The sequence below is a fragment of the Anopheles marshallii genome, chromosome 2 (genome assembly GCF_943734725.1).
Source record: "Anopheles marshallii chromosome 2, idAnoMarsDA_429_01, whole genome shotgun sequence".
Lineage (NCBI taxonomy): Eukaryota > Metazoa > Arthropoda > Insecta > Diptera > Culicidae > Anopheles > Anopheles marshallii.
In genome coordinates, this window is record NC_071326.1 from 69894002 (window position 1) to 69917656 (window position 23655).

The 23655-nt window shown below is 41.3% G+C and overlaps 6 protein-coding genes across 6 annotated transcripts; 3 read left to right on the plus strand and 3 right to left on the minus strand.

Moving 5' to 3' along the window:
* Positions 1-238: 238 nt before the first annotated feature.
* LOC128718486 (uncharacterized) lies at positions 239-1961 on the minus strand. Its single transcript, XM_053812108.1, has 2 exons — positions 896-1961; positions 239-309 (listed from the first exon to the last, which is right to left on the minus strand). The coding sequence occupies exons 1-2, from the start codon at positions 1959-1961 to the stop codon at positions 239-241; spliced, it is 1137 nt and encodes a 378-aa protein (XP_053668083.1).
* A 2819-nt stretch (positions 1962-4780) lies between these two features.
* On the minus strand, positions 4781-5920 carry LOC128718487 (microfibril-associated glycoprotein 4-like). Its single transcript, XM_053812109.1, has 3 exons — positions 5737-5920; positions 4971-5562; positions 4781-4907 (listed from the first exon to the last, which is right to left on the minus strand). Exons 1-3 carry the CDS (start codon positions 5918-5920, stop codon positions 4781-4783), a joined length of 903 nt encoding a protein of 300 aa, XP_053668084.1.
* Positions 5921-6890: 970 nt separating this feature from the next.
* On the plus strand, positions 6891-9218 carry LOC128719390 (angiopoietin-related protein 2-like). The gene is made up of 3 exons (XM_053813015.1): positions 6891-7362; positions 8539-9022; positions 9098-9218. The coding sequence occupies exons 1-3, from the start codon at positions 6891-6893 to the stop codon at positions 9216-9218; spliced, it is 1077 nt and encodes a 358-aa protein (XP_053668990.1).
* A 980-nt stretch (positions 9219-10198) lies between these two features.
* LOC128718488 (microfibril-associated glycoprotein 4-like) lies at positions 10199-11380 on the plus strand. Its single transcript, XM_053812110.1, has 3 exons — positions 10199-10388; positions 10587-11178; positions 11257-11380. The coding sequence occupies exons 1-3, from the start codon at positions 10199-10201 to the stop codon at positions 11378-11380; spliced, it is 906 nt and encodes a 301-aa protein (XP_053668085.1).
* A 991-nt stretch (positions 11381-12371) lies between these two features.
* LOC128715023 (N-acetylgalactosaminyltransferase 6-like) lies at positions 12372-17389 on the minus strand. The gene is made up of 5 exons (XM_053809907.1): positions 17339-17389; positions 13988-14364; positions 13565-13923; positions 12618-13498; positions 12372-12554 (listed from the first exon to the last, which is right to left on the minus strand). Exons 1-5 carry the CDS (start codon positions 17387-17389, stop codon positions 12372-12374), a joined length of 1851 nt encoding a protein of 616 aa, XP_053665882.1.
* A 1807-nt stretch (positions 17390-19196) lies between these two features.
* On the plus strand, positions 19197-20177 carry LOC128708248 (ATP-dependent (S)-NAD(P)H-hydrate dehydratase). Its single transcript, XM_053803209.1, has one exon. The coding sequence runs from the start codon at positions 19197-19199 to the stop codon at positions 20175-20177; it is 981 nt and encodes a 326-aa protein (XP_053659184.1).
* The last annotated feature ends 3478 nt before the right edge of the window (positions 20178-23655 follow it).

Genomic DNA, 23655 nt, shown 5'->3' on the forward strand with positions numbered 1-23655 from the left:
AATCTGCGTTCAGTATTGAGGAATCTCCTCTCCGCTATAATCTTCGAATCACCTAGACTTACTTTTGATGTCTTTATCATTGGTAACCTTACTTCGAATTTACCTTCGTTGTTGCGAGAAGTCGTTTCAGAGAAGAATTTCTCACAAATGTCTTCTTCTAACTCGGTCGATGATGAGGATGGTAACGCATCTAGTTCTCAAAATCGTCGGATGGTTGATTCTAACATGTCCTGACTAATCACTGCGTTTGTTGACACGTGACGATTTTGGCTTGTTGCTGTAGTTGATCCAGCAACTGTCCATCCAAATCTAGTATTTACGAATATTGGCTTATCAGATCCAATACTGATCCTCTCGTTCGTGTGAATTGCCCAGAAAGCTTCTCCCCCGATCACTAGGTCAATCGGACCAGGCTTGTAGAAAAGTGGATCGGCTAAAGCTAGTCCTTCTACCCTCCACTCTCTGGTGTTCACTTCGATCGTGGGAAGCTGGGCTGTTGGAGAATCTAGGACCAGGAAATTGAGCCTTGTACTAAAACGTTGTGTTCTCGATGAAATGGTCACATCTATTGCTTCATGGATGTGGTTTTCTCTTTGCCCAATACCTAAAATAGAAACACTAGTAGGGCGTTTGTGATTAGTAAGCCGATTTGCGAGAGCCGTTGATATGAAATTGGACATCGATCCGGAGTCCAATAGCGCTCTTGCATCATACGTTCTTCCGTTATCATCCACAACTTGCACGAATGCTGTTTGTAATAAAACGGTAGTGTTTCCTGAGGCAGCAGTGGTTGCAGCTACTATATTATCTGACGTTGGATTCTGCACCACCGGGTCTACATGGAGCAATGTGTGATGGCGTTGGTGACACTTGTGGCACTTGAATTTAGAAATACATCTTTGGGCGATGTGTCCTACTCGAAAACAATTCCGGCATAGCTTATTCAACGTGATAACCTCCTCTCGTTGAGCCACTTGCATGCTCTTAAACGTTTCACACTGGTGTAAGTAATGTTGTTGTGCACAAGCATAACATCGTATAACAGATGGTGGCACCGTGCTAACAAATGCAACGCCCTTTTGCTGTTTCGTTCCGGCTACCTTGATTGAACTGGGTTTTTGCGTGTCTGGAGTCGAATGCACTGTAGATTTGAGTAATCTCAACCGTCTTTGAAGAAACTCCTGCAACTTGAGGTACACGTCTTCGTCATCCGTGCTAGAGTACTCCTCCCAAGCCAACAAGGTTTTACCATCTAGCTTATAGAAAAGTAGATTGCAGAGCGGTGTATCCCACTGTTCTACGGTCTCCTTTAGTGCAATCATTCCATCCGTCAGCCGAGTAAACTCTTCGAACACTCGTCGTAGCTCTTCTACCGTTTCGTTTTTCATCGGCGGAATAGAAAACAGCGCCCGAAAATATTCACGCTTCAAATCTCTTTTGTGATCATACCGATCTAGCAACGCCTTCCACGTAATATTATAGTTATCGGTTGTAAGCTTCACATGCTGGAACCTTTTCGCCACTTCACCCTTTAGCACTGATAGGAGGTACTGCAGTTTGATCACATCCTTCATACCTTCCGCTTCATGGATCATGGACACAAAACGATCCTTAAAGCTGATCCACTCCGTCGAGTTACCATCAAATGTTGGTAAATCCAGCTTGGGTAGACGCACAGTTGCCGTCGGTATAGACTTCTCCAGATCAACCTCATCCGGAATAAGCAATGCACGTGGTAGATTTGAGGTTAGGAATCCCTTGGCCACACAATACTTGTTGTAAAACTCGTTACGTTGGTCGAACAATGTAGTCAACTGATTTTCGTCATCCTCAAGGGTTTCTAACTTCCCTTGCGCGGCTTCAAACGCCTTCCAAACTGCTTCCAAGTTGGATAACCTCTCTTTCACCTGGTTGCCCTTATCTTCGGTAAACCCTGCGATGAACTCTTCGGTTGTTCGCATCTGTGCCCGGGAGCGAAGAGTCACAATCCTCGCTTGGGTCTTTTTGGTGTCAGTGGCCATCTCAGTAGTGGAAATTTCCTACAACACAAAGTGTATTAAACGGATGTATGTGATCACTACACTTACGCAACGCGTGAATGAGGTTCGATGTTCGAAACTTCGACACACAAAATTGCAGTTGGTATGTCCAGAAATCCGGCTCGAAGGACCAAATGTTGATGCAGGATGCTGCTTTCGGACTTTCTGGTGTTTCTAATTGCTAAACTAAATAGCAATACTGCTCTTTTCTGTGTCGTTCTTTGTGCTGTAGAATTGGTTGTATTTCACGTGGTTTTATCTCTTCTTCTTCTTTTTTAATAACAAACTGTCAAACAAAACAAACCCAACTAACGTTTACTGAGGCGTCGGTGTTAGTAAATGTTTTGTTGTTCAACTTGTTGGATGACGACTGATATATATGCGTAAACAGGGATCTTATTTGCACCACCGACCGGCATGGTTTTCGATTGGATCGAATCTCCGACGAATGAGAAAAATTGAATTGGTTTTCTTCAGATATCTCGATATATTCTGGAGGTGGCCAAATGAAGATAATGACTTAGCCTCCAATTCGAATCATTAGTTAGAAGGACTACAAAGTTCGATGAGATTTGGATAAAGATTTCATTCCCCTGGGATGTAGTGGGTCAGGAGCAATAATAAAGCACGACGTAATTCCAGTGAGACTTCTTCTTTATCGGCACAACAAAATCAGGCCTGTCGAGACATGAAGAAAAGGTGAGTGTATGTACAGACGCAACTGCAGGTAGATCTCGTACAGAAGCTCATTAGCTCTGAAGAGAGCAGTTAAGCGTAAGGTGGCAGCGTCCGGTTAACGCATTGAGGTATAATGAAATTAATTTGCCAAAAGCTTAGTTAGGGGTGACACTTATAGCCAGAAAGTTTGAAAAGGAACTGTCAACTAGTGAAGTTTCTACAGTGTTGTAACCGTGGTACAATTTGATGTGCGACACCCTTGAAACTGACCAATGAATAATCAAGCAAGTGAAGGATGTTTCGTTATCATCATCAACATTGCTAACAGCACACTTGCAAAGTGGGTTAATTTTAATTCATTATCATGCGTAGAGATGATCTTAAACACCGCAATGTGATGTAAAAGTAAGCGCCGCGATAACGAGAGAACATTTAAGTTTCATCATTTCCGAACCACAGTTTAGTGTGGTGCTGTGCGTTGTACGATTGCGAACGTAGGCTCTGTCTTGTGCTTAAAATGGCTGTACATTGGTGCATTGTGTTGCTTTCCGTGATTATTAGCGTGGCGGTTACAGAGCATCCTCCCAACAATCCTCCTTTCGTTTTGGATGAGGTTAATGCTGCAGCCGAAACTCGGATACTAGAGCGAGTGGCTCATTTGTTACAACGTTTGAGTGACAAAATAAAAATGTTGGATGATCGAGTTGATCCTTGCGCAAAATGTAACAAACAAGTCTAGGGAAAAAAATCGGAACAATTACAAAGCTTTTCAACGTCAACTACGCAACGGATGATCAATCTAGAGCAGAAGCTAGAACGAATTTCAGAAGACACTGTATTACACTTTATGCAACCGGATCCATCCAAGAATTTATCGTTTTTAAGTAGCTCGTGACTGGACGAATAATCATGGATTCGGAGGCGACTGGACGGTTTTCCAGCGACAGTTCAACGGTTCGGTCGATTTCTCGTTCGTTTATCGCTTAAAACAGCGTTCTGTTTGCATACTGGGCTAGAATAGGGGAAGTCTAAAAATTGGCAAACACTATCGCGTCATTCCGGCCACAAATTCTAAAAGAAAAGTAAATTTTCCTTTTTGTCTCTTCATGAACCTTACAAGGACCTGCTATGGGAACAAGAAAATATGTGCAGGAACCTTCAAAGGCTTCTTGGTGGAGGACGTCAAGCAGACGTATCGGTTGTAGGATAATTTTAAGGATATTTTGTATCATCAGCTTCAACCACTCGCGCTAGTGGTGTTATTCAGATATAAAAATTACTAATCCAGCATTACAAATACTTCGGGTTTTTGGCTTACTGCAGGAGTCCACTAACCGCTCACGGTAGAGCGCCGTCGTCATCCTCAATCTGATATTACGACCCTTTCTTCGGACGCATCAACGGAATCACTTGGCCTTGCCTACCACCACAGCAAGCTCATATTGTGTTTTGGTGCACTTTTCTTCAAGCAAAGTCGTCTATCCAGCGCCATGGAATGTTGATGTCTTTCGGCTATCGTTTTTGATGGATTGAAACAAAGCGAGGAGCACCTTTCGACTGAGGTTACGCTTCTTGGAGGCCCTAAGGGGATAGGTAGTTGGCTCCTCATTTCAACCGTCCGGACGGGGTATTTCATGGATGGAAACCCGAGGCAAAATGGGCTCGGGGGAGTTAAATCAAAGAAAGGTTAGACAGGGCTTACACGAAGGGTTGGAGGCGTTGAAACTTTTCCGAGAGTTAATTTTTTGTTCTAGCTTCGAAATCTACGCTACACTGTTGTTATTTACTTTGCTTGAGACACCTACGGACGGCAGGACACCAAGCGGGCCTACCACTTCTTGTCATTAGATATGCCGAGTTCTACAGGAAACGTTGGTACCCACAATGTCTCTCATCAATACCGCACATAGAGTTTGTTTTTGTAAGCTTGGGAATATTTAATGCCTAGTGAGGAAAACAATACCATTTTTTATGTTTTATTTTCCAAATATTTCAGTAAAAGTTAAACTAGTACATTTTCTCCTAGCGGTTTAGTCTTATTTCTAGAAATATTGTTTAATTTATCATAACGCAACAGGTCGAACCATCATTTTGGTGCTCTTCAGGGAGTTTTTTCGTCCCCTAAAAGAATTCCAATTGATACCAGCTACACGTATGTTATTTCCATCTAAATATTCTCCATTCAAATGGCTACAGAGAGAAAAAAATCAATATTATTCCACTTACTACAATTAAACTACAAATTCCACGTACCTATGATAACACCTGTAGAACCACCATCCGCCAACAAACGATTGGGCACAATTGTAATCAACTTTATCATTATCCTGATCGTATGTTGTAAATAATTCGTCCTTGTGATGGGTGAATGAATCACCCGCCGTACCGGTGTATTTACCGACCGATTTTATGATGTATTTCTCAGTTTCATTTCCAATTTGAAAGTCATCGTAATGTGCATACGCGATCACGCCTTCGTAGTCTTCCAACACGATGAGCAGCTCGTGTCGCTGGGTTTTCACGATCATGTGTAGCTTTTCCAACCCTAGCCAGTGTTCGCCGCGTAGATCACCAAATCCTTGCTTATACTCGGTCCAGTTGCGATAGAAATCGACCGAACCGTTGAACCGTCGCTGGAAAATGATCCAATTGTCTCCGAATCCGTGATTATTCGTAAAGTCACGAGCTACTTCAAACGATACATTCTTGGATGGATCCGGCTGCATAAAGTATAATGCAGTGTCTTCTGAAAGTCGTTCTAGCTTCTGCTCTAGATTGATCATCCGTTGTACAGCTGACGTTGAGAAGCGCTGCAGTTTGTCCTCAAACTTTTCCAACAATTTGTGAGTGATATGAAACATTTCGTTCATTTCTTTGTTCATTTCCGTTAAACTTTTAGTGATACACGATGAAATGTATTTACAGCTCAAACTTTCATGCTGCATCAGTTCTTCTAAGTATGAACCTTTCGATTCGCTTAGCACAAGTAGTATGCTGCCCATATCACTGTTCATTTCGTTGACCCGATCGTTAAACACTTTTATTTTATCGCTTAAAGCATTTGATAAACTGTCAACTCGCTCTAATATTTGTGATTTGGTCATGTCTTCTTCTAAAGCAACAGTTTGATTATTTGGATGAGTGCCTTCGTTTGCCACAGCTCCAATGAGCACTGAAAGAATTATGAAACACCAGATACCCATTTTGAGCACAAGAAAGAACGTATATTCCATATCGTACCACGCACAGCACCACACTAAGGTGTGGATTGGAAGCGATGAAGCTACTTATATGCTCGGACTGGCAAGTAGATTACGCGAGACCTCAAAATATGTATCAGCAAGAAAGTATTCAGATGACTTCGAACCCATCATGGTGGCGCACGGGTAAAACCCAACCGGTCAAATCGCGTGCAATAACATAAGCGATTTTTTAGAAGATTAGAAATAGGGCCCCATTCAATTTAGAAACATATTTAACTAGCGTATATAACAAGCACTGAATAAATGTTGAAAACGGGATGTAAGCCATTTTCAAAACATAAACATCATAAAAACCCACTGTTTTTTGACGAAAGTCTTGTCAGCAGCCACCGCGCTGCCTCTACAACCAACGATCCAATGGAGCAGTTTGATAAAGGAATTTGCTTGAATTGGTAAATTCACAGATTGATGCCTGGCTGAGTAGTTGAAAGTATACTAGCCCCAAGTATCAGACTTCAGTGTAATCAGCAGTATCAGTTTGTAATCTATGTACACAGTTTCATCTATGGAGTCTGGCTGTACAACAAAGTACACCAGTGTCGGTGTCGGGTGTCAGATGCAAACTTTACAAGCGAAGCATTATGCAAATAATTCATTGCCACTTGCTCATTTGCTTATCATTATTGAAATCACAATAAGGTGCTACTGAAAAGTATTGATAGTATAGTAGGGGTTCAGTTTTAATTATTCATTTGGCCATTTGGGTTTTACCCGAGTGTCATCCTGCAGACACTGCACCACAATCAACAGAGTGATTCTCTCGTAGTCAAATGAGTACTTTGTTGCTGAAGTCTCGCGTAATCTACTTGCCAGTCCGAGCATATAAGTAGCTTCATCGCTTCCAATCCACATCTTAGTGTGGTGCTGTGCGTGGTACTATATGGAATATACGTTCTTTCTTGTGCTCAAAATGGGTATCTGGTGTTTCATAATTCTTTCAGTGATCATTGGAGCTGTGGCAAACGAAGGCACTCATCCAAATAATCAAACTGTTGCTTTAAAAGAAGTCACGACTGCACCCAAACCACAAATTCCAAAGCGAGTTGAGCTGTTGTCACATACTTTGAGCGACAAAATAAAAGTGTTCAACGATCGGGTCAATGAAATGAACAGTGATATGGGCAGTATTTTACTTGCACTAAGTAAATCGAAAGGTTCATACATGGATGAACTGATGCAGCATGAAAGTTTGAGCTGTAAATACATTTCATCGTGTATCACTAAAAGTTTAACGGAAATGAACAAAGAAACGAACGAAATGTTTCATATCACTCACAAATTGTTGGAAAAGTTTGAGGACAAACTGCAGCGCTTCTCAACGTCAACTACACAGCGGATGGTCAATCTAGAACAGAAGCTAGATCGACTTCCAGAAATGGAACGTGAAGTCAGCAGTTTATTACTTGCGCAAAAAGAAACGAGCGACTTGTTTAAATACACCAACAAATCTTTGGGAAAAGTCTCGGAACAATTACAAAGCTTTTCAACGTCAACTACACAGCGGATGGTCAATCTAGAGCAAAATCTAAAGCGACTTCCAGAAATGGAAAGTGAAGTCAGCAGTTTATTATTTGCGCAAAAAGAAACGAGCGACTTGTTTAAATACACCAACAAATCTTTGGGAAAAGTCTCGGAACAATTACAAAGCTTTTCAACGTCAACTACACAGCGGATGGTCAATCTAGAGCAAAATCTAAAGCGACTTCCAGAAATGGAACGTGAAGTCAGCAGTCTATTACTTGCGCAAAAAGAAACGAGCGACTTGTTTAAATACACCAACAAATCTTTGGGAGAAGTCTCGGAACAATTACAAAGCTTTTCAACGTCAACTACACAGCGGATGATCAATCTAGAGCAAAGTCTAAAGCGACTTCTAGAAATGGAAAGTGAAGTCAGCAGTTTATTATTTGCGCAAAAAGAAACGAGTTACTTGTTTAAATACACCAACAAATCTTTGGGAAAAGTCTCGGAACAATTACAAAGCTTTTCAACGTCAACTACACAGCGGATGGTCAATCTAGAGCAAAATCTAAAGCGACTTCCAGAAATGGAACGTGAAGTCAGCAGTCTATTACTTGCGCAAAAAGAAACGAGCGACTTGTTTAAATACACCAACAAATCTTTGGGAAAAGTCTCGGAACAATTACAAAGCTTTTCAACGTCAACTACACAGCGGATGGTCAATCTAGAGCAAAGTCTAAAGCGACTTCCAGAAATGGAAAGTGAAGTCAGCAGTTTATTACTTGCGCAAAAAGAAACGAGCTACTTGTTTAAATACACCAACAAATCTTTGGGAAAAGTCTCGGAACAATTACAAAGCTTTTCAACGTCAACTACACAGCGGATGGTCAATCTAGAGCAAAGTCTAAAGCGACTTCCAGAAATGGAAAGTGAAGTCAGCAGTTTATTATTTGCGCAAAAAGAAACGAGCTACTTGTTTAAATACACCAACAAATCTTTGGGAAAAGTCTCGGAACAATTACAAAGCTTTCAAACATCGACTAAACAAGAAATGATCAATTTAAACCACAAGTTCGGACGAATTCCGGAAGACACAGGAGTGTACTTCATGCGACCGGATCCATCCAAAGACATAACTTTTGCAGTATCTCGCGACTGGACGAATAATCATGGATTCGGAGGCAACTGGACTGTTTTCCAGCGACGGATCAACGGTTTGGTCAGTTTCTCTCGCAACTGGTCTGGGTATAAGCAAGGATTTGGTGATCTACGCGGTGAACACTGGCTAGGGTTGGATAAGCTGCACGCGATCGTGAAAACTCGACAGCACGAGCTGCTCATCGTGTTGGAAGACTTTTTCGGTGTTATTGCGTATGCACATTACGATGATTTTCAAATTGGAAATGAAAGTGAGAAATACATCATAAAATCGGTCGGTAAATACACCGGTACGGCGGGTGATTCGTTCACACATCACAAGGACGAATTATTTACAACATATGATCAAGACAATGATAACTCTAATGCCAACTGTGCCGAAAAGTTTGGTGGCGGATGGTGGTTTTATGACTGTTATCAGAGGTACTAGAAATTAAAAATATTCGCGATAGGAGATAATTTAAAAATTACCAAGTATTTGTTCTTTTCTTTTTGCAGTCATCTCAATGGAATATATGTAAATGGAAAACATATTTTACAAGATGGTATTGAATGGAGAACATTTCGAGGACTATCTTCCCTGAAGAGCACCAAAATGATGGTGCGACCTGCTGAGTAAAGAATATTTGTGGAATGTAAACTATTCGCTTCTGATGTGAAACTATGCAGACAAATTTCGAAATGAGTAATAAAGTTAGTCTCTAAAAAAATTACCATTGCATTCCGTGTCTGTGAGAGAGAGGAAAGAGCAAAAAACATTTTCCCCCTGTATTTATTAACTCTTAAACAGGAACAGGATCTTATTTGCACCACCGACCGGCATGGTTTTCGATTGGATTGAATCTCCGACGAATGAGAAAATTTGAATTGGTTTTCTTCAGATATCTCGTTATATTCTGGAGGTGGCCAAATGAAGATAATGACTTAGCCTCCAATTCGAGTCAATCGTTAGAAGGACTACAAAGTTCGATGAGATTTGGATTAAGATTTCATTCCCTTGGGATGTAGTGGGTCAAGAGCAATAATAAAGCACGACGTAATTCCAGTGAGACTTCTTCTTTATCGGCACAACAAAATCAGGCCTGTCTAGACATGAAGAAAAGGTGAGTGTATGTACAGACGCAACTGCAGGCAGATCTCGTACAGAAGCTCATTAGCTCTGAAGAGAGCAGTTAAGCGTAAGGTGGCAGCGTCCGGTTAACGCATTGAGGTATAATGAAATTAATTTGCCAAAAGCTTAGTTAGGGGTGACACTTATAGCCAGAATGTTTGAAAAGGAACTGTCAACTAGTGAAGTTTCTACAGTGTTGTAACCGTGGTACAATTTGATGTGCGACACCCTTGAAACTGACCAATGAATAATCAAACAAGTGAAGGATGTTTCGTTATCATCATCAACATTGCTAACAGCACACTTGCAAAGTGGGTTAATTTTAATTCATTATCATGCGTAGAGATGATCTTAAACACCGCAATGTGATGTAAAAGTAAGCGCCGCGATAACGAGAAAACATTTAAGTTTCATCATTTCCGAACCACAGTTTAGTGTGGTGCTGTGCGTTGTACGATTGCGATCGCAGGCTCTGTCTTGTGCTTAAAATGGCTGTACATTGGTGCATTGTGTTGCTTTCCGTGATTATTAGCGTGGCGGTTACAGAGCATCCTCCCAACAATCCTCCTTTCGTTTTGGATGAGGTTAATGTTGCAGCCGAAACTCGGATACTAGAGCGAGTGGCTCATTTGTTACAAAGCTTGAGTGACAAAATAAAAATGTTGGACGATCGAGTTGACAGTTTAATCCTTGCGCAAAATGTAGCAAACAAATCTATGGAAAAAGTTTCGGAACAATTACAAAGCTTTTCAACATCAACTACGCAACGGATGATCAATCTAGAGCAAAGTCTAAAGCGACTTCCCGAAATGGTGCGTGAAGTCAGCAGTTTATTACTTGCGCAAAAAGAAACGAGCGACTTGTTTGAATACACCAACAAATCTTTAGGAAAAGTTTCGGAACAATTGCAAAGCTTTTCAACATCAACTACGCAACGGATGGTCAATCTAGAGCAAAAGCTAGAACGGCTTCCGGAAGACACGGGAGTATACTTTATGCAACCGAATACTACCAGCAACATAACATTTGAAGTATCGCGTGACTGGTCTAATAATCACGGATTCGGCAATAATTGGATCGTCTTCCACCGACGGTTCAACGGTTCGGTCGATTTCTATCGCAACTGGACCGAGTATAAGCAAGGATTTGGTGATCTACGCGGCGAGCACTGGTTGGGGTTGGATAAGCTGCACGCGATCGTGAAAACACAGCGACATGAGCTGCTCATCGTATTGGAAGACTTCAAAGGCGTGATTGCGTATGCACATTACGATGACTTTCAAATTGGGAATGAAACTGAGAAATACATCATAAAATCGGTCGGTAAATACACCGGCACGGCGGGTGATTCGTTTACCTATCACAAGGATGAAATTTTTTCAACATTCGACCAGGATAATGATGATACAGATTTTAACTGTGCTACAACGTTCGCAGGCGGATGGTGGTATTACAAGTGTTATGTGAGGTACTGGAAACACGAGAGTTTTTAATAGGTGATGTGATAACTACTAATCGTTTGTTTCTTTTTTTATTCGTACTGCAGCCATTTGAATGGAGAATATTTGAAAGGAGAAATTAATCGTCAAGCTGGAATTATCTGGTATCGATTTCGAGGTCATTATTGCTCTCTAAAGAGGGCCAAAATGATGGTTCGCCCTGTTGCGTGAGATTTGGAAATGGAGGAAGTGGAAGTGGGTTGCGTGAGTTTGAAGTTACGTAAAGTTACAATTCATCGAATCGTCGTCTTTCTCCAACGTGACTTACATGGTTTTATCCGCTTTGGACAGGGCCGTAGGCAGAGGAGTACTGGATCTATATACATAAATATATATATGATCAGGATGAAATTGGAAGATTTAGCCGTGCGTCTGTACGAAACAAGTACAAAATAATAACGAATTTTAGTAGAATCATCATGTACGTCATTCTAAAATACAGTCTGTTTCGTTGTTGTTGATAAAATAAAAGAAAGAAATGGGCCAGAATCAAACAGAAAATCTGAAAATCTTTACAAAGCCCTGCCGAAAGTATACAAACAATTCTGTTGAAAAAAAAAATTCTGAAATATATCGACAAATCACTTTTCGAAAAAATAGTTTACTCAAATTATCAATAGATGGCGCTGTAGCTTTGCACTGTGGGACAAATTGAAATCAGCCGGTCTAATATTTAGAAGCGATTTTTTTTTGTAATTCATTATTGCAAATCATTATGCGTACCTTATTGTATTTGTTAATAATTCTTTAACGATTTTAATTCCAATTGTGAGTAATTTTTCAGTATGTTTGTTACTTAAATAAATATTTACATTCACTAGATACAATGAAAGAAGTTTAATATATTTAACTTACATGTATATTTAGAAGTTAAATATATTTAACACAAAATACATTTATACACAGTTTGTAGTGCTGTAAGTTTGTACAGTACAGTTGTAGATAATTGAAACACTGCCATGTACTACGGCGCTTACATTCGTACAAATACATTTACAAGACGTATTGAATCCAAGTTGGATTTGTTTATCCAAAATGCATAACAATGTTATCATTCAATTTTGGCACTAATCTCTCCATCTCTCTCTGTCTCACACACTCACTCTCTTTCTCTCTCTTTGAAAGACATAAAAACACAAAAAGTAGTAAATGGATGGACGCTCTATAGAAACTTTGCTCCATAAACATCCCAGTTCTGCAGATGTACAAAGTTGATGAAGCCCCAGTTCCACTTTTGGGATGGATTTTCCTTATCACAGCTTCTGATGAACAACTGGTTGGTGGCGAGATCCGCTTCAAGGCATTGCCCTAGATGGTCTTTACCGTGGATGATCATTTTCGATTCCTAGCGAAAAATTTCCGTATTAGCTCCAATTGTCTTCGTTTCATTTTGTACATTTCTACTCACGTAATCATACCGCCACATCTGATTGCCCTGAGACTCGTGGCAGCTAAACAGTACTATCTCATCATTCAGTTTGGCCGCATCCAGACACTTATCGTTGCTTCGCACACGAATGTCCCGATGGTACGACAGCGTGAAGAACTGATTATTCTGGGGGTGAGTTTTGTTCGAAGCGCACGTGTACAGTCCGATCGGTTGTTTTGCCTGATGGTTCAGCGAGTCGAGACAAAGTTTCTGATTGGCCACACTCTGCACCCGACCGGATGCGAATGGTTGCGGATCGCGCGGAGGGTAGCGCACAAGTAAATCCGGTGCTACCACTTCCAGGAACCATTTGAACGGTTTACACTGCAACCTTTCCCGTAGCTCTCGTTGGTTGCCTAAATCGCCCGGGTCCGTCTTGGCAAACTGAGGGTTACGTTCGTACAGAAACTGACTGTACTCATCCATCCACACCTCGGCCACGCGCTTGAAGTTTCGCACCACAAAGTTTACGCCACGCGGATTACCAAACGGTGCGTATCCGCGATAGACATGCCCGACGCGGGAACAGGGCGCATCAACAAGACGGCCTCCGCATTGCCAGATTTTGAAGCTTAGCTCGTACTGTTCACCGCCCCAAATGTCCAGACCCTCATCGTAGCCGCCGAGTTCCCAGAAAAATTTGGCACTGATGGCGAACAGTCCACCCGCCATTACCGGACTGTTGAAGGGTTTCGTCGGATCGTCTAGATCGCCGGGCAGCAGAGGCAATCGTTTGTAGTAAAACTTCCAATCGAAGGCACCACGTTTGCCTTCGTCTTGCGACCGATACTGAAACGTGTCGTGTGCGATCACATCGATGAACGGACAGACACACGTTCGGTGGTCTTCCGCGATGGGTTCTACAACAAGATCGGATGGAGTTAGATTGATATATTTCGTATAGATATAGAAATCGTTACACATACCCAACAGTGGAGGTAGCCAGTTGGTGTTAACTTCCGTATGTGAATCCAGTACGATCAGTACATCACCCCGTGCCTCGCGGGCACCGGCCATACGAGCAACGATCAAACCGGATCGCTCAGGAAGATCCACCAATCGCACTTTCGGTGCCAGTTCCGTTTCCACAAACTCTCGCAGCGGTGCCCAAAGAAAGGGTTTCGTACTGTGATCGTTCACCAGTATGACTTCCTTCAGTAGCGAAGGAGGAGACCGGTTCAGAACGCTGTACACTGTGCGAAGGAGGGCACTCCAGTGTTCATTGTAGAAGATGACGATCACACTGACCGTTGGGAGTTCCTTCAGATATTCCTTGGTGCGGCAACTAGAAAAATAGCAACATCGATGGTAATAAGAGCCCCAGATCATCTCACACTCAATCTACCCACTTCGGATGGCGTATGTCTGGTACTGAGCGATTTAACGCGATCATATCGCTAACTACCGCCGAATATCCATTCTCCTTGAAGAGCTTATCGTTAAGTGCGATGTCCTTTTTGCTGGTAAGCTTATACGGTCGACCTTGTTCACCGGGACCTACCCGTTTAACCTCTTCCTCCATCAGGTCGTAATTATGCCAGTCCATCTTTTCGCCGTCAAGATTGCGAGGCATCGCATAGAACCCATCACCATCGTTGGCATATCGGTAGTAAAGTGTTCGCTTGAAGTTATCCAAATTCTCGTACTTGTGAATTATCAGCAGTACCGTGATTATACAGCAGCAAACGAGGAACAGTAGCTTCACGATCACTTCACCGAACACGGGCTAGGGTCGCAGGGTCGAAGAATGGTTGATGACAGCGAAAATAAAAAAAAAAAGTTAATAAACTGACAGCGGATGAGTGGATGGATTTAGAGAACGATGAATAAAGACGACAATGAACGCAATAAATTTGCATACGCACTGACGAATGACGAACAAGGCACAAAAGCGAATGTTTTTGTACTAAATTATTTCGAATAGGGAAAGGTACGCAGAATGTATGCAATACTTCAACCTTTAAGTAAATTTGTGGACAAAATCTCACGATCTAGCACGATCTAGACGTGACTGGCGTTATTTTATGCCAGGAACCTTTTCTTTGTTCTGTCCCCTATAACAAAGAGGGTCCGAAAAAAAGTCTTTAAGATATTTGAATTAATGTTCAATTATGAGCAATGGGGATGGGCATATATGAAATACACTTCTGTCTTCTGGTGTTAACATATTGGAAACCCATTCGTCTAGCACATCTCCATCTGACAGTAATTGACAAGAATCGATCACTCGGCAGGTGTTTCACGGGCAAAAGGGATGAGAACGAACGATCGATCGAGATCGAGACGAGCTAAACCAACATAGCAAAATCATAACAAACAAAGGAAGACATTTGGTAATTGAGAGAACAAGCCGGTGACGGTCGGCGCTACGGCCTTGAAGGTAGCGTCTGAAGCACAAACGGTAGCAGAGCATCTTCGTGTCGCAGATGAAAACGGATTCTGCTTGCCTTTGGGCTGTAAGTATGTCGTATTGTTATGCAAAATAAATTACGCTTGATGAGGTACATGGAACTTGTGTATCGCGTCAGTTCTAGGTAGCAATTTATGTGTTTCATAAATTAAATTTTAACATATGACAATCGCCTGTTGAGAAATTTAATGTTTGGTAGATAGTGAGTTTGTAACCCGAAGTTGGAGCTTATATGGAGTAAAAAAGCGCAACTTCAAGTAAAAACGAATCTTAGAGTTGCAACGGCTCCAAATGTTAATGCCCGAAGCGTTTTTATTTACGTCCTGTATTTTTTGTTTTGTTTTGTTTCAACGTAACACAAGACTTAAATGCCGGCAAAGACAGACAAAACGAACCCGGTGCAAGTGAACGTAATGTAAGGGCTCGGATGAGTGTGTGTGTTTTTTTTTTTTTTGCTTTACTTTTATCACCAAAACCTCTGACCAGATGGCATCATAAAATTTGCCCATCTAAGCATGGCCTTGGTGGGTTTTAAGCATAATTGCATGATTGTTTGGTTTATGGTGGTACGAGCTGTACGATCGCTAACGAAACACGTCGAGGGTTGCTTAGTTTACTAGGCCTAATCTTATACGTAACTAGTTGCGTAAATTAATGTGTTGTATTTTTTTGTAATTTTTCGAGTTGTTTGAATAAAGTATCTGTTTTTTAAAGTAATTACATATATTGATGCATAAGTTGTAATATTTGAAACAGCTTTTCAGTAACTATACTTTGGAATTAGTTTTGTTTCTCTTTGCGATATAATGTTTAAATATATTTGTCAAACTATTATGATAAATGTATAAAATAAGCAACCCTTGCCGATTAGAGATAAGTGTTTTGGGTGATACTTTTAAGCGACTTTGCGATTGTTTTCATACCCCTGCAATCGAAACTTAATGCACATTGCTTATCATCGTACCGCTTGTTCCTGCTCGTTGGACGATAAAAGCAACCCGAGTGCGAAGCGGGTATGTTGCCATTGTAGCCACACTTGATAGTGACATCCGTTGGCTATTGCTTGGACACACGAAACCAAGGCAACACACACGCAATGTGTTTGTCCCATGCCACTACGCAGCAGGGACGTAATAACCATCGACCCCCGCCTTCGGTTCCGTACCGAGTGGAGGGCGATAAAATCAGATTTTATTAATTACAACGAACCCTTATCGCAGCGCGTAGCCCTTCACGTACACACACAAACACACACACACGCGCGTGCGATTGATGAGCATTTTTGGGATAATTTGTAACCGTTCGCCCTTTAGGCATGCATTACCGGTTGCCTCTTTCGTGACTAACCCATTACAGTGTGCCGGTTGTCGCGTGTTTTACGAGAAGGATTGTAAGTTTATTTTTATGACAATTGTTTGTTGCCTTAAAGTTCGCTGCTTGCGGTTGCCGTTGGTAAGGTGAAAAGCAAACATTAATCATTCGCCACCAACAGCGACCACGAAGCCGTGACGAAGGAATTTGTCATCAAACTGCACTGGACGGAATCATTATTAGCGGTGTGTGCAAATAGCTGAGCCGAGGAGCATTGCAGGCTAGTGGACAACTGTGAGATGATACGATAATTCTCCCGGTAGTCACTATGTTTGTTGAGTAAACAGACAAACCAGAGAATCGAACGCGGGTTGATCATGATCCGAATCATCACACGACGATTCACCAGAATGTGGTAGCGCTTTTTTGTGGTTCCTCTTGGGCGATTCGGTTCCGTTGTAGTTCTTTTTGGTGAATTAATTAATTGGCAACGGTCATGATAAAGCGCACACTGTAATAATATGGTTCACACAAACATTTTTAAGCTTTAAAAGTTCACACACAAACGTTAACCGGCGTCAGCAAACACGCAGACACACGATGGGTGGTGGGAAATTCGTGGACAAGGTCAATGAAGATGGGCCAAGAAGATGTTGTGAATTTCCTGCCACTTTCCACCACATCTCCAACGTCCTTCATCAAGCTTAGCTCTTCAATGTGGGGTATATTGGTTTGATTTATAGGGAACCGTGGTAGTATGAATGCCGGCACTAGTGAGACTGTTGGAACGAGTTTTGTTTTAAATTTCGTTTTGTTCTGCACCCTATCGGAGACTAACGTCCGATACGCTTACGGATTCGCATTCGGTATCATCTTTTCGAGTTTTTATTGGGTCGCCGAACAAGAACTGACTTGGGATCGGGTTTGCATGTGAGGAGAAGCGATCGATGTGCTGCTAAAATTCTTATTCCGCTCGTACCTTTCGATGCGAGGAACGTTTGAGTTGTCGTAAAAATCTTGGAACGCGCATGGTAATTACGGGGCGATACCTTCCACGTGCTGCTGCTAATACATGGTTTATCACATTTCTAACACATCCACCACACGCTAAACCACATCATTACACTGAATTTGTAGCAAACACTTCCAACGGCCCGTTTAGAAACTTATCACTCCTTTCCGAGCGGCCCGAGCACGTCCGCGCAACGAAAGGCACAGATAAAAACTGACGCAAAACGGTCCGGACTCGCGAGCCGGCCGCTAAAAGCATAAGGGCCGAATACTGCGCGATACCAAGCAGAGGTGTTCGGTGTGCGTGCCTAACGTAGCGAATAAACCAAAAAAAAAAGAATCTCTTCTCCGCGGAAGCAACGACACGAATGCTGGTCCTTCATTAGAGCCAGGTTGACAGTGTTTTTTGGGGATTTTTTTCTGTCGACTCCCGAATCTTCGGTTCTGTTGTGGGCTCCACGTTCGCTAATGGCCATTCGTTCCATGGTTTGCGGTTACCGGGCGGCGATTGTGTTCGATTAATTCACATATTTCGTAATCAGAACGAGTTCGGGTTCGACACGGTGAGCGTGCGAGATACACACGAAGAGGTTTTGGGGCTCTTTGCCGGATAGAATTCGTTAGTGAAAGTCGAACGGCATGGACCTGACCGTGCAAATCGAGCAGGATATGGTTCGAAATGTTCGCGTTTGCTTTTGGTCTGCCATTCTCGATCGTGCCGTGTCCTTTACGGTGGAGCAATAAGGAAGAAAAGGTGGAATTTTTTGTCCAGTGTCGTTTAGTATCTTATTTCTTAATCGCCTCATTGTACGAACTATTGTGGAGAAAGGAGCTTTACCATGTGTTTCCATTGCAGTTCTAGTTTATTGAACTTGTTTCTACAAATGTTTTACCTTCGGGGATCGGGACCGATTGGGAGGGATTGTAAATGTCCAGTTAAGGTAAACAACAACAAATATAATATGACAATATCGGGAAAGTTCCAACAAAGTAAACACACCAGAGAAAGGTTTGCAGGTGTAGGAAACGTGTACCGGTAAGGAATGTAACACATGTAAATGAAGTCATTTACCGGCCATTTTATTGCTCAATCAGTTCCAATGGAGGAATGATCTCATTGAACACGCATAGTTGAAGCGACGGAGCAAGATTAGCTTTTGGGTTTTTGTAAATAATATTTGTTAACGCTATTTGAAATTTAAACTTTAATTTTAAAGCATTAACCGAATGTATGATTTTTTTTACATCTTTGCGATAAGAAAAAAAAATCATATCCGCCATTCTATTCAAAATATGATATTTCATGTCCCTGTACGACTGAAGTTATTAAAGTTTTAAAATGAAAAACTTATATTCCCCATACAAAATTTATGGGATGTCAGTTATGCCGGTCGTAGGGATGGAGGTGTAAATTAGGTCATTAACTATTAAATTAATAAAATGTGTTCATTATAAATATAGAATATTCAATAACATATAGAGGAATTATCAAGAATAAAAAAACACATTATTCAAAATTTATGTTCATTAACGAGGGTAGGAATGTCCTAGAATAGTTGTTTGAGGGGTAGGAATGTGGTTGCACGATTGCGTGCAAGATTATTGAACGAAAATGCATGGGAACATTTTAAAGATCGAATATGTACCAATTTATATGAATATCAACCATTCAATATGATTATAATTCTGGAAAGTGTAGGTTGATCCATCAACTCATATATAAAACATTGAAACGAATTAGAAATAATCGAACAGATGGCACAACTTCAAACCGCCGCCATTGTTTCGAACACGGCTGTATACGGATGACAGTTTGAAACCAAACAATGTCAAGCGAAATTGTTGCCGCTGTGCTGAAACGGATCGTAAAAAACAAAAACATTGTTGCCCGGGTTGCGAAAATTTCAACCCATTCCGGAATGTCGTCGGAAAACAAATCCCCGTTGCTGGAGCGGGCGCGTAACATAGTGCCTCATCTCGACACGGACCGACACAAGGGACAGGCGGGCCGGATTGGCATCGTGGGCGGTTCGCTCGAGTACACCGGGGCACCGTACTTTGCAGCGATAAGTGCACTGAAGGTGGGCGCGGATCTGGTGCATGTGTTCTGTCCGGATGCAGCCGCACAGGTGATCAAATCGTACAGCCCGGAGCTGATTGTGCATCCGTTGCTTGATTCAAACAACGCCATCATTCAGATCGAACCGTGGTTAGAGCGGCTGCATGTGCTCGTCATCGGACCGGGGCTTGGGCGGAACCGACAGATTATGCAAACGGTAGCGGAGTTGATCAAAATCTGCCGCCAGCTACAGAAGCCGCTCATCATCGATGCGGACGGGTTGTTTATAATCACGCAGGATATTAGCTTGGTGAAGGATTACTACGGCGTGATACTGACGCCGAACGCCATCGAGTTTTGTCGGCTGTTTGGGAAGGATCGGGATCAAATAATGCTTTCGCTGGGCCGACTCGGTGCCGGTGTGACTGTGATCGAAAAGGGCCTAAACGATCGAATCTACGATTCGCTATCGCAGGAGAAGTACGAATGCCCACAGGGCGGTTCCGGACGCCGTTGTGGCGGTCAGGGCGATTTGCTGGCCGGATCGTTGGCCACCTTCTACTATTGGGCGTTGGAGTCGAAGCAAGAAATTAGCCCGGCTATGGTAGCCTGCTTTGCGGCCAGTACACTCACGAAGACGTGCAACAAGTATGCGTTTAAGCTGAAAGGACGCAGCATGACTTGCACCGACATGATCGACCAGATTCATCCCGTGTTTGATGATCTGTTTGAGCACAAGAAGGATTAGGGATGGTCGCACCGGAGCTGCCATCGTTCGGATCGCTCGACGTTGGTGCTCATTTATCGATACCTCAGGACTACACGTTCTCTTCTGATCGTCACCATTAGCGTTATCGTTAGTGTGCTCGTTGTTGTTTCCGTGTATTTTAGCTCCGACAGTCTGGTTTGACGATTGGTAAACATTCCCCATACTCAGCAATGCAACGAAACGGAACGGAAGATAACGAAGAAAACGAAATCGCAGTCAATTTTGTTGCAACGAACAAACTCGCGACTAGCTACTGGACGGAATGTTGGTTTCTAAGCGCATTCTAATGGTGATGGTATTTTGGTAGCGTGCTAATTTTAAGAATATTAGGGCCAACAACCTAAGGTTCGGGATAGGAAAGATGCAGCAGTCTGTATTGTCTAGGTCATATAGTCTAGGTCTAGGTGGAAGAAGCAGCAGTCTGTATTGTCTAGGTCATCGTCTCAAAAAAAAAATCACATCTTACCAAGTACGGCAAAGCTGATTTAAAATCGGTTGAGTAGTTGCGTACGTATTAACATTTTTGCACGGTTTTTTATAACTTATTCAATTAGTGGTGGAACTTAACATAAAAAGAAAAAAGACCCAATACCCATCTTTGGCTTTGTCCTATCAGAGGGAGAGTGATAATTATAAAATACCAAAGATGCTAAAGAAATCTAATAAAGAATATGGAAAATTACCTGAAGCAAAACGGCAATCGAAAAATCAATTATTGTACATGGTTGTAATTCATTATTTAAATTGAAGACTATTTCATAGAATCTTATTTATACCGAAACACACCATTTTTTAAAAGTATGATTAAAAAGCTTTTTATACAGTCTTGGAAAGCATCAGCAGCGTGAGCTTTCAACACGCTTGAAGCTTGGATGTTTTTGTTACCAGGAAGAAGTACCGGTCTATTCGTCTATGTAAGTAAAACACAATTGTGCCGGTTTTTGTGAATAGAATTCTTTAAGATTCCCTAGTTGTAAGCGGAAAGATTTCAAATATATTAACGCCGGAACATAAAAGTGATAGTCCTAAAGTCATTTTTATTTTTTTTTTCATAAATCAGCATCATGACAGAGTATTTCCGGGCTTTTGGAAATTGATTTTGGCCTATTGATTTAAGCATAACATATTTAAATAATATTGACAATGGAATTCAAACCGAGTTGGAATTAAAATGCTATAGGGATTTTTTTATCATCACAGCCATAGCTGTTAAACACAGGTTATTGAACGAAAAGTAAATCACGTTCAGCAGCATAGACGAATGTGATTCACTAGTAGGGGTATTCTTTGCTGCTGGGGCGATTTTACTTTTTATGATTGTTGGAAATCATACTTCTAAACTTTTTTGGCAAATATCTGTCTGATGTCGCTACTTGGTGCAAGCGCTTGAAATTCGTCGAGAGCAATGGTTATGGCAATCGAAGATTGTTTACGTTTGCTGTTCACATTGCTCTCAAAACGTTTTAGGAGCGTTTGGGAGCGTTGCGTTGGTGTACTGCGTGTGAGACGAGACTGATAAAAACACACATGCCGACTCTCTTCTTTGTACTGCTGTGAGTATTACGATCTGTTCTATATATAAAATGCCGGTTGTTGAGTCACGTCTCAATTTTAACGATGATCTAAAAAGTCAGTGGAGTGTTTTTGTGGTACATGCGTTTCGATAGTATATGGAAACAGTCGATTGATTATAGTGCATTGTTGTTCGTATTAGATCCGGAAAGAATGTTAATATTGCGTGCATCGAGACGAATATTTTTAGACGAGAATGATTATTTTGAGTGCGATTGGCGAGTTTTTTTTCTGTGATCATCAACGCAGAAGAAGAGCTTGTGCCGATAATTGTTGTGATCGTTGTAAAGTGATCCCTGACGGATGTACTAAACGAATAAAATTGGCTTACTCTCGAGAAGAAACCCTTGCAAATACACTCTGTGATCTCCCCCGTTCTGTTTATGTGTATTTTTACAATTTTGCAACAAACTTCATATTTACTAAGATTTACTTGCCTAGAATGGCAAAATATCACCTTTAGCCAACGCCTCTGCGCCCACTACCGTTCCGTCCTACACGATACTATACTTCAGCATGCATCATTTTCGTTTTATTTGCGCAAGCAAGTAGCGGCGCCGGTCTTCGCACGACCTGACCGGTACAAAATCTCATTCCCTCCGCACCCAGGACTGGAATATCCAACTACGGGGAAATAGAGTCAAAGAAGGCCAGAAATGGCATGGAGGTTATTGTGCCACTAAAGAAGAAGATTATTTTTTAAGGGAAAAGATTACAAGTAGCAAAACTGTAATACGGTAAAGTAATTTGGGAAATGAATCAATGAATTTGTGCGGCATTTCGTTGGAAATACGCATGACGGTCAACGTGTGGATGCGGTGGTTAAGTGATATCTTTCGACGGTGATATCTTGTTAGTGATAAGATAGCCATCGGCCGCAATTGCGAACTCTTGATATGAAGTTTTTTTTTGTTTGATGCATGAATGATAGACAAGGAAATTTTAAGCGAATTTATAGATAACATTTGAACATGAAATCACTAGAATTATATTTATCTTTAGATTTAAAACTTGCGTAATGATTCTGGTGAAATTAATGACCGAAGATAAGATTAGTAAATTACGTGTTCAGTAATCGTACTCTTCGTAGAGTGAAGAGTTCATTTATGTAGCAATCCAACTCATTCGCTTCACGCGACCTGTTGGTTCTTTGTGTTTTGCAGTGTATTGTGAAACTAAATTACGTAAAATTATTCATGAAACAGTTCAAATTCAGTGAAAACAGACGTTGCATACATTTTAATAAAAATAGAGTGATTGTTTTAGTGAGCTTGCGTATGTAGTAGTAGTTGCGGGTCCACGCCAAAGTGTAATAAATCGTTCCTCGTTCAACCGCAGCATGAAGTGAACATCTGGCTGAGTTACGTCAAGAAGGAGGCAAAGAAGTGATTGTTATAAAGTGTAATGAACACGTATTAACCTTCAGAGTACCGGCATTGCAGCTGTGAGTTTTTGAACCTCGTTTGGCGCTGCCTGTGTGAAGTAAAAAAAATAAATAAATAAATAGATTGCATTTTAGGCATTGATCATTGCATTCATTTAGCTTTCGTATTGTCAAATATTATAGCTAGTGCAAATAATTTAGCCAAGTTTTTTGACTAGTTGGCTATCTGCATATAATTTGTGATTGTGATTAAATAAACAATGCAAGTTTAATAGGTTGAATTAATTTGTTTATATTTGAATGCTGTATTTCAGTCGCACCATTTTCAGACAATAAGCTCGCGAAAAGTTTATTTAAAGCTCTTTCATTCATTCGCAATATTTATCGGTATAAGCTTATCTTTACATGAAGAGATTATATTTTTATTAAATAGCTTTACAAAGATAAGTTTGTACATCCATTTTCCTCGTAGTGTTATAAAAATATTGAACAGGAATCATC

Coding starts and splice junctions, on each gene's coding strand:
- LOC128719390 (XM_053813015.1), top strand. CDS start 6,891: ATGGGTATCTGGTGTTTCATAATTCTTTCAGTGATCATTGGAGCTGTG. Junction 7,363..8,538: donor TCGACTTCCAGAAATGGAAC/GTGAAGTCAGCA, acceptor CGGAAGACACAG/GAGTGTACTTCATGCGACCG. Junction 9,023..9,097: donor TTTTATGACTGTTATCAGAG/GTACTAGAAATT, acceptor TTCTTTTTGCAG/TCATCTCAATGGAATATATG.
- LOC128708248 (XM_053803209.1), top strand. CDS start 19,197: ATGTCAAGCGAAATTGTTGCCGCTGTGCTGAAACGGATCGTAAAAAAC.
- LOC128715023 (XM_053809907.1), bottom strand. CDS start 17,389: ATGCGCGTTCCAAGATTTTTACGACAACTCAAACGTTCCTCGCATCGA. Junction 13,924..13,987: donor CCAGACATACGCCATCCGAA/GTGGGTAGATTG, acceptor CTATTTTTCTAG/TTGCCGCACCAAGGAATATC. Junction 13,499..13,564: donor CTGGCTACCTCCACTGTTGG/GTATGTGTAACG, acceptor ATCTTGTTGTAG/AACCCATCGCGGAAGACCAC.
- LOC128718488 (XM_053812110.1), top strand. CDS start 10,199: ATGGCTGTACATTGGTGCATTGTGTTGCTTTCCGTGATTATTAGCGTG. Junction 10,389..10,586: donor AATGTTGGACGATCGAGTTG/ACAGTTTAATCC, acceptor TTGAATACACCA/ACAAATCTTTAGGAAAAGTT. Junction 11,179..11,256: donor TATTACAAGTGTTATGTGAG/GTACTGGAAACA, acceptor TTCGTACTGCAG/CCATTTGAATGGAGAATATT.
- LOC128718487 (XM_053812109.1), bottom strand. CDS start 5,920: ATGGGTATCTGGTGTTTCATAATTCTTTCAGTGCTCATTGGAGCTGTG. Junction 5,563..5,736: donor AGTGTTTAACGATCGGGTCA/ACGAAATGAACA, acceptor TTCATATCACTC/ACAAATTGTTGGAAAAGTTT. Junction 4,908..4,970: donor TTCTACAGGTGTTATCATAG/GTACGTGGAATT, acceptor TTCTCTCTGTAG/CCATTTGAATGGAGAATATT.
- LOC128718486 (XM_053812108.1), bottom strand. CDS start 1,961: ATGCGAACAACCGAAGAGTTCATCGCAGGGTTTACCGAAGATAAGGGC. Junction 310..895: donor AGGACACATCGCCCAAAGAT/GTATTTCTAAAT, acceptor CGTAAATACTAG/ATTTGGATGGACAGTTGCTG.